This window comes from Panulirus ornatus, chromosome 59 (genome assembly GCF_036320965.1).
Source record: "Panulirus ornatus isolate Po-2019 chromosome 59, ASM3632096v1, whole genome shotgun sequence".
Classification (NCBI taxonomy): domain Eukaryota; kingdom Metazoa; phylum Arthropoda; class Malacostraca; order Decapoda; family Palinuridae; genus Panulirus; species Panulirus ornatus.
This window is the reverse complement of record NC_092282.1, coordinates 25,766,017-25,782,848: the sequence shown is the minus strand read 5'-3', so window position 1 is coordinate 25,782,848 and position 16,832 is coordinate 25,766,017. Positions and strand designations below refer to the sequence as shown.

Sequence of the window (16,832 nt, the reverse complement as noted above, 5' to 3'; positions counted from 1 at the left end):
TCTATCAACCCTGTCATATGCCTTCTCCAGATTCATGAATGCTACATGCCAATCCATCTGTTTTAAGTATTTTTCTCATACATTCTTCAAAGCAAACATATTCATACTTGCTGCCTTCATCCATTCCTTTCGACACCCCACTGATGAGTGTGCAGTATATATGTGTATATATGTATATGGTTGTGTATGTGTATGTATGTGTATTTGTATCTGGATGTATATGCACGTGTATGGATCTTTGCGGAAGATGAAAGCTGGCAAGGCAGCGGGTTTGGATGGTATTGCAGTGGAATTCATTAAAAAAGGGGGTGACTGTATTGTTGACTGATTGGTAAGGTTATGTAATTTATGTATGACTCATGGTGAGGTGCCTGAGGATTGGTGGAATGCTTGCATAGTGCCATTGTACAAAGGCAAAGGGGATAAAAGTGAGTGGTTAAATTACAGAGGTATAAGCTTGTTGAGTATTCCTGGGAAATTATATGGGAAGGTATTGATTGAGAGGGTGAAGGCATGTACAGTGCATCAGATTGGGGAAGAGCAGTGTGGTTTCAGAAGTGGTAGAGAGTGTGTGGATCAGGTGTTGTTTGCTTTGAAGAATGTATGTGAGAAATACTTAGAAAAGCAAATGGATTTGTATGTAGCATTTATGGATCTGGAGAAGGCATATTATAGAGTTGATAGAGATGCTCTGTGGAAGGTATTAAGACTATATGGTGTGGGAGGCAAGTTGTTAGAAGCAGTGAAAAGTTTTTATTGAAGATGTAAGGCATGTGTACGAGTAGGAAGAGAGGAAAGTGATTGGTTCTCAGTGAATGTTGGTTTGCGGCAGGGGTGCATGATGTCTCCATGGTTGTTTAATTTGTTTATGGATGGGGTTGTTAGGGAGGTGAATGCAAGAGTTTTGGAAAGAGGGGCAAGTATGCAGTCTGTTGTGGATGAGAGAGCTTGGGAAGTGAGTCAGTTGTTGTTCGCTGATGATACAGCGCTGGTGGCTGATTTGTGTGAGAAACTGCAGAAGCTGGTGACTGAGTTTGGTAAAGTGAGTGAAAGAGGAAAGCTGAGAGTGAATGTGAATAACAGCAAGGTTATTAGGTATAGTAGGGTTGAGGGACAAGTGAACTGGGAGGTAAGTTTGAATGGAGAAAAACTGGAGGAAGTGAAGTGATTTAAATATCTGGGAGTGGATTTGGCAGATGATGGAACCATGGAAGCGGAAGTGAATCATAGGGTGGGGGAGCGGGTGAAAGTTCTGGGAGCATTGAACAATGTATGGAAGTCGAGAACATTATCTTGGAAAGCAAAAATGGGTATGTTTGAAGGAATAGTGGTTCCATCAATGTTATATGGTTGCAAGGCATGGGCTATAGATAGAGTTTTGCGGGGGAGGGTGGATGTGCTGGAAATGAAATGAAATGAAATGTTTGGGGACAATATGTGGTGTGAGGTGGTTTGATCGAGTAAGTAATGAAAGGGTAAGAGAGATGTGTGGTAATAAAAAGAGTGTGGTTGAGAGAGCAGAAGAGGGTGTTTTGAAATGGTTTGGTCACATAGAGAGAATGAGTGAGGAAAGATTGACAAAGAGGATATATGTGTCAGAGGTGGAGGGAACGAGGAGAAGTGGGAGACCAAATTGGAGGTGGAAAGATGGAGTGAAAAAGATTTTGAGTGATCAGGGCCTGAACATACAGGAGGGTGAAAGGCGTGCAAGGAAAAGAGTGAATTGGAATGATGTGGTATACCAGCGTCGATGTGCTGTCAATGGATTGAAACAGGGCATGTGAAGCGTCTGGGGTAATCCATGGAAAGTTCTGTGGGGCCTGGACGTGAAAAGGGAGCTATGGTTTCGGTGCATTATACATGACAGCTAGAGACTGAGTGTGAACGAATGGGGCCTTTGGTTCTTTTCCTAGCGCCACCTCGTGCACATGCGGTGGGAGGGGTTTGTCATTTCATGTGTGGTGGGGTGGCGATGGGAATGAATAAGGGCAGACAGTATGAATTATGTGCTTGTGTATATATGTATATGTCTGTGTGTGTATATATATGTATATGTTGAGATGGATAGGTATGTATATGTGCGTGTGTGGACGTGTATGTATATTCATGTGTATGTGGGCGGGTTGGGCCATTCTTTTGTCTCTTTCCTCGCGCTACCTTGCTAACACGGGAGACAGCGACAAAGTATGATAAGTATATAAATGAATATGAGTCTATGTATGTATTTGTGTACTTGAGTGTATGGGTCTTTCTTCATCTGTTTCCTGGCACTACCTCACTGACACAGAAAGATGGCGATCAAGTATAATGAATAGATAGAATATATAATATTGTCATAATTATTATTGTATTTAATTGCCGTCTCCCACATTGGTAAAGTAGTACAAGAAAACAGACAAAAGAATGGCCCAACCCACCCACATACACATGTATAAACATAAACGCCCACACAAGCACATATACATATATATACATTTCAATGTATATATACACAGACATGTACATATATACACATGTACATATTCATGCTTGCTGCCTTCATCCATTCCTGTCATCACCCCATCACACATTCTTTTCACATTCAGTCTCTAGCTGTCATGTGTAATGCACTAAAACCACAACTTCCTACCCACATCCAGGCCCTGCAGACCTCTCCATGGTTTACCCCAGATGTTGTTGAAAATGTTTTTGATAGAGTGGCAGATGTAGGGTCTTTTGGTTGGGGTGGTGTGGGATGTGAGAGGGTGAAGGAAAATGGTTTGGTTAAGAGAGAAGAGGTAGTGAAAGCTTTGCAGAAGATGAAATCCAGCAAGGTGGTGGGTTTGGATGGTATTGCGGTTGAATATATTAAGAAAGGACATTCAGTGTATGTATGGATCATGTTGAGGTTCCTGTGGATTGGGAAAATGCATGCATAGTGCCATTGTACAAAGGCAAAGAGGATAAAGGTGAGTGTTCAAACTACAGAGGCTTAAGTTTATTGAGTATTCCTGGGGAATTGTTTGGGAGGGTATTGCTTGAGAGGGTGAAGGCATATATAGAGCATCAGACTGGGGAAGAGCAGTGTGGTTTCAGAAGTGGTAGATGATATGTGGATCAAGTGTTTGCTCTGAAGAATGTGTGCGAGAAACACTTAGAAAAACAGATGGATATATATGTGGCATTTATAGATCTGGAAAAGGCATATGATAGGGTTGATAGAGATGCTTTGTGGAAGGTCTTAAAAGTATATGGTGTGGGATGTAAGCTACTAGTAGCAGTGAAAAGTTTTTATTGAGCATGTAAGGCAAGTAGGAAGAGAGGAGAGTGAGTGGTTCCCAGTGAGGGTTGGCCTGTGGCATGGGTGTGTGATGTCCCCATTGTTGTTTAATTTGTTAATGGATGGGGTGGTTAGGGAGGTAAATGCAAGAGTTTTGGAGAGAGGGGTGAGTGTGCAATCTGTTGGGGATGTAAGGGCCTGGGAAGTGAGTCAGTTGTTGTTCTCAGATGATACAGTAGTACTTTTGGCTATTTCGAGTGAGAAACTGCAGAAGTTGGTGACTGAGTTTGGAAAAGTATGTGAAAGAAGAAAATTGAGAGTAAATGTGAATAAAAGCAAGTTTATTAGGTTCATTAGGGTTGAGGGACAACGTAATTGGGATGTAAGTTTGAATGGAGAGAAATTGAATGAAGTGAAGTGTTTTAGATATCTGGAAGTGGACTTAGCAGCAAGTGGAACCACGTAAGTGGAAGTGAGTCACAGGGTGGGGGATGGGGCGAAGGTTATGGGAGTGATGAAGAATGTGTAGAAGGAGAGAACGTTATCTTGCAGAGCAGAAATGGGTATGTTTGAAGGAATAGTAGTTCCAACAATATTTTATGGTTGCAAGGCATGGGCTATAGATATAGTTGCATGAAGGAGGTTATATGTGTTGTATATGTTTGAGGACAGTATGTGGTATGAGGTGGTTTGATGAAGTAAGTAATGAAAGGGTAAGAGAGATGTGTGGTAATAAAAAGGGTGTGGTTGAGAGAGCAGAAGAGGGTGTGTTGAAATGGTTTGGACACATGGAGAGAATGAGTGAGGAAAGATTGACAAAGAGGATATGTGTGTCAGAGGTGGAGGGAACAAGAAGTAGGAGACGAAATCAGAGGTAGAAGGATGGAGTGAAAAAGATTTTGAGCGATTGGTGCCTGAAAATACTATAATGGAGGGTGACAGGCATGCAAGGAATAAAGTGAACTGGAATGACATTGTATACTATGGTCAACATGTTGTCAGCTGGATTGAACCAGGACATGTTCAACGACTAGTGTAAACCATGAGAAGGTCTCTGGAGCCCGGTTGTGGATAGGGACCTGTGGTTTTGGTGCATTATACATGACAGCTAGAAACTGAGTGTGAACAAATGTGGCCATTTTTTTCTGTTTTCCTGATGCTACCTTGCTGAAGTAGGGGGTAGCGATGCTGTTTCCTGTGGGATGGTGTAGCATCAGGAATGGATGAAGGCAAGCAAGTATGAATATTTACATATGTATGTATCTATATGTCTGTGTTATTTTTTATTATCATTATTATTATCATTATCATTATTATTATTATACTTAGTTGCTGTCTCCCATGTTAGCGAGGTAGCGCAAGGAAACAGAGGAAAGAATGGCCCAACCCACCCACGTACACATGTATATACATACACACCCACACAAGCACATATACATACCTATACATTTCAGTGTATACATACATATACATACACAGACATATACATATATACACATGTACAATTTATACATGCTGCCCTCAGCCATTCCTGTCCCCACCCCACCACACATGAAATGGCATCCCCCTCCCCCTGCACACATGTGTGGTAGCGCTAGGAAAAGATAACAAAGGCCACATTCGTTCACACTCAGTCTCTAGCTGTCATGTGTAATGCACTAAAACCACAGCTCCCTTTCCACATCTTGGCCCCACAAAACTTTCCATGGTTTACCCCAGACACTTCACATGCCCTGGTTCAATCCATTGACAGCACGTCGACCCCGGTATACCACATCATTCCAATTCCCTCTATTCATTGCATGCCTTTCACCCTCCTGCATGTTCAGGCCCCGATCACTCAAAATCTTTTTCACTCCATCCTTCCACCTCCAATTTGGTCTCCCACTTCTCCTTGTTCCCTCCACCTCTGATACACATATCCTCTTTGTCAATCTTTCCTCACTCATTCTCTCCATGTGACCAAACCATTTCAATACACCCTTTTCTGTTCTCTCAACCACACTTTTTTTATTACCACACATCTCTCTTACCTCTTTCATTGCATACTCAATCAAACCACCTCACACCACATATTGTCCCCAAACATCTCATTTCCAACACATCCGCCCTCCTCCGCACAACCCTATCTATAACCCACTCCTCGCAACCGTATAACATTGTTGGAAACCACTCTTCCTTCAAACATACCCATTTTTGCTTTCCGAGATAATGTTCTCGCCTTCCACACATTCTTCAACACTCCCAGAACCTTCGCCCCCTCCCCCACCGTGTGACTCACTTCCACTTCCATGTTTCCATCCTCTGCCAAATCCACTCCCAGATATCTAAAACACTTCGCTTCCTCCAGTTTTTCTCCATTCAAACTTACCTACCAGTTGACTTGTCCATCAACCCTACTGTACTTAATAACCTTGATCGTATTCACATTTACTCTCAGCTTTCTTCTTTCACTCACTTTACCACACTCAGTCACCAACTTCTGCAGTTTCTCACATGAATCAGCCACCAGCGCTGTATCATCAGCAAACAACAACTGACTCACTTCCCAAACCCTCTCATCCCCAACAGACTGCATACTTGCCCCTCTCTCCAAACCTCTTGCATTCACCTCCCTAACACCCCCATCCATAAACAAATTAAACAACCATGGAGACATCACACAACCCTGCCACAAACAGACATTCATTGGGAACTACTCACTTTCCTCTCTTCCTACTCGTTCACATGCCTTACATCCTTGATAAAAATTTTTCACTGCTTCTGGCAACTTACCTCTCACATCATATACTCTTAATACCTTCCACAGAGCATCTCTATCAACTCTATCATATGCCTTCCCCAGATCCATAAATGCTACATACAAATCCATTTGCTTTTCTAAGTATTTTTCACATACATTCTTCAAAGCAAACACCTGATCCACACATTCTCTACCACATCTGAAGCCACACTGCTCCTTCCCAATCTGGTGTTCTGCACATGCCTTCACCCTCGCAATCAATACCCTCCCATATAATTTCCCAGGAATACTCAACAAACTTTTTTTTTTTTTTTTATACTTTGTCGCTGTCTCCCGCGTTTGCGAGGTAGCGCAAGGAAACAGACGAAAGAAATGGCCCAACCCCCCCCATACACATGCATATACATACGTCCACACACGCAAATATACATACCTACACAGCTTTCCATGGTTTACCCCAGACGCTTCACATGCCTTGATTCAATCCACTGACAGCACGTCAACCCCGATATACCACATCGCTCCAATTCACTCTATTCCTTGCCCTCCTTTCACCCTCCTGCATGTTCAGGCCCCGATCACACAAAATCTTTTTCACTCCATCATTCCACCTCCAATTTGGTCTCCCTCTTCTCCTCGTTCCCTCCACCTCCGACACATATATCCTCTTGGTCAATCTTTCCTCACTCATTCTCTCCATGTGCCCAAACCACTTCAAAACACCCTCTTCTGCTCTCTCAACCACGCTCTTTTTATTTCCACACATCTCTCTTACCCTTACGTTACTCACTCGATCAAACCACCTCACACCACACATTGTCCTCAAACATCTCATTTCCAGCACATCCATCCTCCTGCGCACAACTCTATCCATAGCCCACGCCTCGCAACCATACAACATTGTTGGAACCACTATTCCTTCAAACATACCCATTTTTGCTTTCCGAGATAATGTTCTCGACTTCCACACATTCTTCAAGGCCCCCAGAATTTTCGCCCCCTCCCCCCCCCTATGATCCACTTCCGCTTCCATGGTTCCATCCGCTGCCAGATCCACTCCCAGATATCTAAAACACTTCACTTCCTCCAGTTTTTCTCCATTCAAACTCACCTCCCAATTGACTTGACCCTCAACCCTACTGTACCTAATAACCTTGCTCTTATTCACATTTACTCTTAACTTTCTTCTTCCACACACTTTACCAAACTCAGTCACCAGCTTCTGCAGTTTCTCACATGAATCAGCCACCAGCGCTGTATCATCAGCGAACAACAACTGACTCACTTCCCAAGCTCTCTCATCCCCAACAGACTTCATACTTGCCCCTCTTTCCAAAACTCTTGCATTTACCTCCCTAACAACCCCATCCATAAACAAATTAAACAACCATGGAGACATCACACACCCCTGCCGCAAACCTACATTCACTGAGAACCAATCACTTTCCTCTCTTCCTACACGTACACACGCCTTACATCCTCGATAAAAACTTTTCACTGCTTCTAACAACTTTCCTCCCACACCATATATTCTTAATACCTTCCACAGAGCATCTCTATCAACTCTATCAACAAACTTATACCTCTGTAATTTGAACACTCACCTTTATCCCCTTTGTATTCTGCCAATCCTCAGGCACTTCACCATGAACCATACATACATTGAATATCCTCACCAACCAGTCAACAACACAGTCACCCCCTTTTTTAATAGATTCCACAGTAATACGATCCAAACCCGTCTGCGTATGTATTGGTATATGTATACGTGTATATGCTGATTATTTATTATATTCATTATACTGAGTCACTTTTTCCTGTGTAAACGAGGTAGCGCCAGGAAACAGACGAAGAATGGCCCATCCACTCATAAACCCATATGTATACATGAATGCCCATACACGCACATATACATACATACATATATACGTATCAGTATATACACATATACATATGTATACATACCCATACAAAGACATATACATATATATGCATGTACATATTCATTCTTGCTTGCCTTCATCCATTCTTGGTGCCACCCCACCCCACAGGAAACAGCATCATTATACCCTGCTTCAGTAAGATAGCGCCAGGAAAACAGACAAAAAAAGGCCACAGTCATTCGCACTCAGTCTCTAGCTGTCATGTGTAATGCACCAAAACCACAGCTCCTCATCCACACCCAGGCCCCACAGACCTTTCCATGGTTTACCCCAGATGCTTCACATACCCTGGTTCAGTCCAATGACAGCACATTTACCCCAGTATATCACATCGTTCCATCTCTATTCCTTGCATGCCTCTCACCCTCCTGTATGTTCAGGCCCTGATTGCTCAAAATAATTTTCACTCATCCTTCCACCTCCAATTTGGTCTCCTGCTTCTCCTTATTCCCTCCACCTCTGACATATATATCCTCTGTCAGTCTTTCCTCACTCATCCTCTCCTTATGTCCAGACCATTTCAACACACCCACTTTTGCTCTCCCAACCACACTCTTTTTATTTCCACACATCTCCCTTACCCTGTCATTACTTACTTAATGAAACCACCTCACACCACATACTGTCCACAAACATTTCATTTCCAACACATCCACCCTCCTCCGTACAACTCTATCTATAGCCCATACCTTGCAGCCATATAACATTGTTGGAGCCACATATTCCTTCAAACATGCCCCCTCCCCCACCCTGTGACACTTTCATTTCCATGGTTCAATCTGTTGCTAAGTCCATTCTCAGATATCTAAAACACTTCACTTCCTCCAATATTTCCCCAATTATCTTGTCCCTCAACCCTACTGAACCTAATAACCTTGCTCTTATTCACGTTTACTCTCAACTTTCTCCTTTCGCACGCTTTTTCATCCTCAGTCACCAACTTCTTCAGTTTCTCATGTGAGTCAGCCACTAGAGCTGTATCACCAGCAAACAACAACTAACTTCCCATACCCTCTTATCCCCAACAGACTGCATACTCGCCCCTCTCTCCAAAACTCTTGCATTTATCTCCCTGACCACCCCATCCATAAACAAATTTAACAACCATAGGGACATTACACACCCCTGCCACAAACTGATATTCACAGGGTATCAATATATGTATGTATATGTGCGTGTATGGGCGTTTATGTATATACATGTGTATATTAGTGGATGGGCCATTCTTCATCTGTTTCCTAGCGCTACCTCACTGACGCAGGAAATGGCAATCAAGTATGATGATATCTAGTAAGTACTGATGATATCTAGTAAGTACTGCTGTATTGCAATTAAGTAAACAAGCTGAGATTGATGGATTGAAAAGGACTTATAGAATCTTTACAAGGAAAACTATGGGAAATGAATACACAAGTCATTATGGAAGAAGTAAGACCTTAAACTATTCCATCTAGAAAGAAGAGAAAGTGTGATATATGCTTGGCATCAGATAGTAGGAATATAAGAATTATATCCTCTGTTTGTAAAGTTAAAAAAAATGGAAGGAGCCTAATTAGATATGCAAGAATTCTTTGAAAAATATCCAAAAGGCACTAAAAATATATTTGAAAGCCCAGCAAAGAAGATGAGGATATTCTTCATTGTTTTGCCTAGTAAGATTAGAAACATAGGTGGAGCAGACAGTGATTTTTCAATAGAATTTATGGCACATGGCAATGAGCCTTTGCAGTTGATCTTAGGCTAGAAATCTGTGCGACTGCTTGCCTGCAGAAAACAACAGTATTGGCCTGCAGAAAACAACAGTATTGGGAAACAATCAAGATGCTCCATGAGAACATTGTGCTACTCATACCTCTGGCAAAACTTTGTTTTGGTACTTGCAGGTAGGTACTATAAATGAAAAATCCTGGTGTGTTACCTCAAGGTCTTCTTTATGTATGAATAAATGTATTCAGGATTAAGGATAACTAGATGGTGGTTTATATTTTGTTTATCATAACATCATTTGAAGATCCATTTTCCATGAATGCAGCACGTAAATAGTGACTGAATGCCATGTAATGATTTATATGGTAATTGGCTCACTTTCAGGAACACGGAAATATCTTTGGTGTGATACAATGTATTGGGGTTGGGGTGAGAGGTGCAACAAACATTTAGTGCTTACTTTTCTTGACTCACCTGGGCATCATAGGAGTGGCTGCAAACAAGCTGTTGTGTTGGGTATGAAGGAGACTGACATCACTGACTGATGGTAGGAATAGTAACATCAGTCTTGATTTTACATGAGTTAATGACTGCAGAACAGGTGTTAGTAAGGTTGTATGCTTGCGACTAGAAATGATACTAATGATTTTACTAAGATTACCCATATCATAATGTTCCAACTGGGCCATGACAAATGCCAAAAACCCTGAAGAAATTTCCTCAACTTGTCTAAGTCTTTTAAGTCTGAAAATTTTCTCAGGCTGACTTTGTTTTGTGTGTGTGTCTGTGCATGGCTCTCTGTATTTCTCTCTCTCTACCTCTCACTCACTCTTTGTCTATGAGAATGGATAAGGAGTTTTTAATCAAGAGAAATTTCACAATGGTTGAAAGTGCAACCTTGTCAGACAGTGGTGTTCTATTAGGTTTACCACATGGGAATGAGTTTAGCTTAAATACTCTTTTGTATTCATGTAAGGGAGAGATTATGTAGATGTTTTCCATGGACACAAATATGAATAAAACTGGGAAAAGGAGAAAACAAAAGTGCTATGGAAAGACCAAGATAGAATCTTCAAGTGGAAAGAAGAGCACCTATTGGAGTTTGATGAAGAGAAATTTGAGCAAATAAACTTTGGAATAACAGTCTATATTAGTATCTTCCTGCAAAAGCCCTAGAAAGAAAGAAATGTCAAAAGTTTAGACGTTATTATAGATAAAGAACTGACTTAAGGGAGCACATTGATAAGGTAGAACTTACAAGCTAGATAATAAGTGGGATGAAAATGGGAACTTTTGCTCCAAGAAAAAGAAAATTGGTTATGAAGATGTTTAATGTATATGTGAGACATACTGAATATATCTGTGTTGTATGGAAATCAGTTAAAGATTTGGGAATACGTAGATTAGAAGGAATTCAGAAGCATATTGCAGGCAAAATTGATTATCTAGAGCATATGAAACAACTTCAGCTCTTTAGTATTGCAAAAAGTTGAGAGATACGTGACATATGCATTGCTGTAGATACAAGGCATTTTTGAGTAAAGTTTTAAATGTGAAAGTATCTTAGCAGAAAAGCTGCAGAATTATCAAATCTAGAGCTATTCTAAAAGATTTCAGATGTTGATATGCAAGTCTCCTGCAAACAAGTTGGAAAGATCATTTAATTCAGCACCAGGAGATACAAAAATTTGCATGGAGTGACTGCAGAAACATTAAAAGAAAATTAGAATCATGGTTAAATCATTCCTTAATATACCTCAGATTGACTGTAATACATAAGGAGTTGCAGTGGAGAGAAAAAAAATACCTGTACTGTAATTCAACAAGTAAGATATGCAGTGAGTGCTATGCACTAACCCTGCTTTTCTGCTAAAATCCCATTATGGGTACTCATAGATACTATTTGTCTTTCTTTCTAATGAGTTTCGAAGCAGAAACACCATTATTTGTAAAGTAAGATATACACTGAGCACAATGTGCTAACCCTATCTTTTGACAAAGTCTTATCAGAGAAAGATTGAGTACCTACCCACAAGCACCTATGATGAGATTTAGACGAAACTGCAGGGCTCGTGCTAAGCACTCACTGCTCACGGCATGTCTTGCTTGATGTATATGACTGTTCTTCTCAGCTGTTACCTGTATCACATAGGGAGAGAAAAAGAGAGATAGAGAGAGACTGGAACACAGGAACTGACAGAACTAAATCCATACTGGCTGTAAAGAAGAGAATGGTATATGGTAATTCATGCATAACAACAGATGGAGGTTCTCAAAAATTTCATAAAGATGAAAAGCCTCACATATTGGAGGAAACAGAGTAATTCTATTTGCATATTGTTCATGGGAATGCAAAAGAAAGATTCATGATGAAATTTATTAGTGCTCAGTAAGAAATATGTAGAGACTTCGATATCTTGCCCGTTGACATTGGAAGTCTTAGCAGAGCAAATACTGAAACTTTCGAAAGAAAATAATGCATGGTTTAAGGCAGTGCCAGATCATACCAGGATTAACAACCATGGAATGTGCTTGACTGTAGGTGATACCCTTATGTTGAATCAAGCAAGATACACAGTGAGCACTATTTGTTGCCCTTCCTTCATTTAGGCTCTTGTTGTATGTACATTTAGGTAGAGAGATTCTCTCTCTCTCTCTCTCTCTCTCTCTCTCTCTCTCTCTCTCTCTCTCTCTCTCTCTCTCTCTCTCTCTCTCTCTCTCTCTCTCTCTCTCTCTCTTAGATTATTTTTTCTTAGTCTGTTTTCTACATTCTTTTATTGATATCAACCTAGTATTTTATAAGTGTCTTTATACTTCTTACATTGCCTTTCTTTTTTTTTTATATATAACTCCCACTCTCATAGATTTTAATGATTTATTGTTTCAATTCATCTCATTATTTTCTAATGGGTCTTACACCCTTCGCTCACTTCAACATCTTGTTAGGCATCACTTTTACAATATCAGCAGCACTGGCAAAGAGACATCCCATCACCCAGCTCCCTAGTGCATAGGGACAGTGTTCACAGCTGCTGTAGCTGTTAGAGCACTCATTGCACATTGCTAGTACAGTATTTAACTTTACTAGCAGTTAACATACTAGAGATGATGAAAGCAGTTTTTCTTTTAACAAGCCGACTCAAGACTTGGCCATGCACGCCTTGCATATCAGAAAAAATTGTATTTTAGAATGTTTCTGAATTTTAGACTAGGAAAACTCAAATTCCTTTGAGCACACTTTTACTCTTTTCAGTAATCTTTTCATCATGAATTTTCCCTTCTGGTATCTCCTTTCTTACCTGTTGGCACACTGTCCAGTTCCATTATTTCCAGTGGGTCTAATCAGTCCAGCCCAGGACTAGCATGGTGCTTTCACAGCTTAGCATGCTCACCTCGATGTATCCCAGGCCCGGCCATCCTCCATTGGTGGCTTTTTATTTTTCTCTTCCCACACCATGATCCTGTTGTCCCATCCTATTTTTATACTGTTGAGTTGCTTTGTTACTCAATGATAACTCAGTGATATGAATATGGTGGGTATTAGATAAAGCTTGTGTTACCTTCATCAAAAGTTGATTGAGAGTTATGCTAATTGATTTATAATTTTCCCTGTAAGTATTTTTAAAGGAAGGATAGGCAATGTACATCATTAGCATGACTCTCCAAATGTCACAAAAATGTTTTGAAAATATTGGTTGTGGTGTTCATTGTTACTCTTGGCCGGGCTTTTGGATACTCATCTGTGCATGCTCTTTCCCAAGGCACTCTCCTTCCCTCCCACCAACTCCTGGCACTCAAATGTGAACTGAGGACCTGTAATTATTATGTGAGGTGTTGGTGGTGCCTGTGGAAAGGCTGTGTGTGTCAGTGGAGGTGCGGGATCACAGGGTAGTCTGGGTGGAGGCACATCTTTAACCACTGCCACTCAGATTACCAATAGCATTTTAACGCTCCTTCAACTATGTATGACCTCTCTTGGATGTATACCTTCATAGATAGCAAGTAACAGTAAAGAGTTGTGCTGGATATGAAGATTCATAAATAGAATATCTACTGCTGTGTCTGAAGGTCTTCATTCAGGTGAATTATCACTTTGTTTGTTTAACCATGACGCCACCCAGCTGCTGGCACGGTGAGCAGGTGCTCGTGGCAGCCTGTGACAGCCCCTTCTGTCAGCCATAGGACATGTAGCAGTGTCTGATGGCTGATCTAACACCTGTGGGGGCTAGGCATGAATGCCACCCTCTACCCTGCATGTGTAAGGGACTTTGTTGAGGGATCATGCTTATGGTTTTGTATACATATGTAGAAAAGTATCTGATCATGTAATGAGGATCCAAGGGTTTATTATTAAACTTTACTACAGCATAATTAAATATAGATGGTTGGCTGCTGTGTGGGGTGGCTGGTATTTTTCAGTAGATGGCATATGTTGACCTATCTAGTTAGCCATCCAAGTGAGTATTCTTACCCCCCATTCAGGACAACCTAGCCCTACCCATGCTTACCGTGCTGTGGGTGATGATCATGGTTGTCGCCTGTATTGCGTGCTAAGACTACAGACCAGGACTTTTGCAGGCTGCTTCAGTCAGCTCACTTATCTCATTCAGACCAAGGAGATGAAGCCATGCTGAGGCACAGCACCAAAATCCAGATCTGTGGTGTTATCACTAATGTTACAGAGCTTGAATGCTACATGCTAAGTGAGATTCTTGATCAGGGTCTTTATATAGTCATCACATGCAGTTTTGGTTTCAGTTTCTGCAGTGTAATATCTAATTTATTGCTGTTTATCCTATTCCCCTTTATAATACATATACTTTTGCATTAAAAGAAAACCCTTTAACATATACTGTTTATATTTGTCATTTAAAATGTCATGTAAAATATTCTTCCACTCTGTTGTATGAATTCAAGCTAGCATTCAAGCTCTGATTCCTTGTGGATCTATGCTGCAATAAATAAGTTTTAAGGCTAAATAATTAACCGAGCTCTCTTCAGAAGTCTCATTAATTAATGAATTAGATAGTTTTAGTTGTTAATCATAAGTTCTCTAACAAGTCAGACCATGCAGTTATAGATCCCATCAAATATGTATCAAATGTTCTGGATATTTTATGTGACCAACTTACTAACCAATGCGCCTCGTTACTGATGTTCTGTGTTTTGTGTTTCTCTCCTGCTAGTTTCATAATCAGTCCAAGTTGTACAAAAGTACTCTGCACTACATGAACACAATCTTCACTTCGTTCTTTACCATTGAATGTTTACTGAAGATCACGGCATTCGGAGTCAGGGTAAGGAAGGTTCAACTCTACTCATGGCAAGAGACATCACACGCAGTGGGTCTCTCTAACAATCCCTCATTTGTTTCTTATATAACTTGCTAGACCATTATATACGTCATTCCTGTCTGTCTCAGTATCTTTATATCCTTAACCTCTCTTACTCTTTATCTCTGTGTTGTCTGGAAAAAACTTATTTTGTGTGAATCCTGTGGTTGCATATCACTGCTTCATCTCAATATGCCTGTCTCTGTCCTCTGCAATATCTAATATCTCCCATCTACTTCATAACCTCATAGGGTGTGTTCTCTTAGTAATTATCCTAATAGACTCTTAAGTATAGATTCTTAAGTTCAGCCTGATGGCTCTAGTTTCTCTTTGTCATCACATACTGCATATTAGGTGCTGCATATGAATCTTCTTAGATTTTCTCATGCTCTGTGGTGTTATAGGACTAAAATACCATACTGAAATCCCTAGCTCTTAGTGTTTTGGTGCTCTGCGTTGTCTTTTAGGCTGCCTCTGAACTTTTAGTTGTAGACTTAAAATGGTGCTTGACAGTGATGTGTAGCTTCTTTTGTTTTGTGCTCTCAGTAGGTTTAGTTGTATGCAATTAGGGAATACATGGTCATGTAACCAGTGCTCTAGAATAATTTAAAATGTATTTGGTGTTGTCTTGTCCTTTTATAAACTTAGAACCTTTATTACAAATTACAAGCAGTACAATGAAGATCATGCCAATAGATACACTCTTTACATTGCAGCATTAGTCAGTTTTTTGTATCATCAGTTATTACTAAAGACTTTTAGGTCATGTGAACATTAATAACAAACATTATGAAGATTTTGTATTTTATGATACCAGTCTGTATAACTGCCAATTATTCTGCAGCATTACAGGATTCATAATTTTGTAATGAAGTATTGTTTCCTGCTAGGTGATGTTTAAAGTCTTGTATTATGCTAAGAAAGTTTGCACCTGTTTTACCATAACCACACCTTATGTGCTGGTGAAATTTTCTTTTCACTTTGTCTTTGAAAATGATTGTTTAGCTCATTATATTTGAAGATTTACAATTACCTCTCAGGTATTGTAAGTATTGTAGTTCTAATCCTAGAAATCTAGATTTCAAATTAATATTCTTGACACAAATTTTGTTTTTAAATGCTTATATAACTTAAAGATGCATTATTCTGTATTGTTGGACTGGATAAGTAATGGATAATGGTTATTTATATAAGGTCATTATCTTCCCTGTAGAGCAGTAAACACAATTCTGTAAAGGATTTGTGAATGAACAGATAAAGAATTTTCACTTAGCAAATGCTCATAGACCAATTTGATATTCACTTCCAGTAGATAGCTGTCCTTTATGTTATTGACTAACTTTGAAATGTTATTCAAGGATTTGGGTATTACTTTTACTTTAGTGGGTTTTTATCTTATATACAAATATTTTAAAGATTCTGGGATTTTTGGCATCAGAATGACAACTAGATTCACATGGATATTTCATACATGTTGGTTCATACAAATTATGGCAGTAGTTAGTACACATGATAATTGACGCCCAAGGCATCACACCTTTCTAGCAAGCTTACAACTGAACCATATGCTCATTTATCACACCTTATATCACAACTGATTACAAGTGATGCACATATGTTCTGCAATAGTATAAGGCAGCTAAGGTAAATTTATGAGAAATAAGGATGAATTGCAGTGGATTTCAGTTCTTCGTATAGTAGTCATGATGTGTTGATAGGCACGATTGTAGATCAGTTATTTTTGTTGTTATTGTTGCAGAAATAGTATGAAATACAATGTTTATCGTATATCAGAGTAGATTGTTTATGTTATGCTCACAATACAGACCTCATATCATCCTCCACAT

The 16,832-nt window shown here is 40.0% G+C and overlaps 1 protein-coding gene across 4 annotated transcripts in view; it reads left to right on the top strand.

The window, feature by feature from the left end:
* cac (calcium voltage-gated channel subunit cacophony) overlaps window positions 1–16,832 on the top strand; it is a 1,845,957-nt gene that overhangs the window by 1,277,510 nt on the left and 551,615 nt on the right. For all 4 annotated transcript variants that reach the window (XM_071696567.1, XM_071696568.1, XM_071696569.1 and 1 more), the window contains one exon: window positions 14,839–14,949. In XM_071696567.1, coding sequence (XP_071552668.1) covers window positions 14,839–14,949 — 111 coding nt within the window. The remainder of the gene's footprint in view (window positions 1–14,838; window positions 14,950–16,832) is intronic.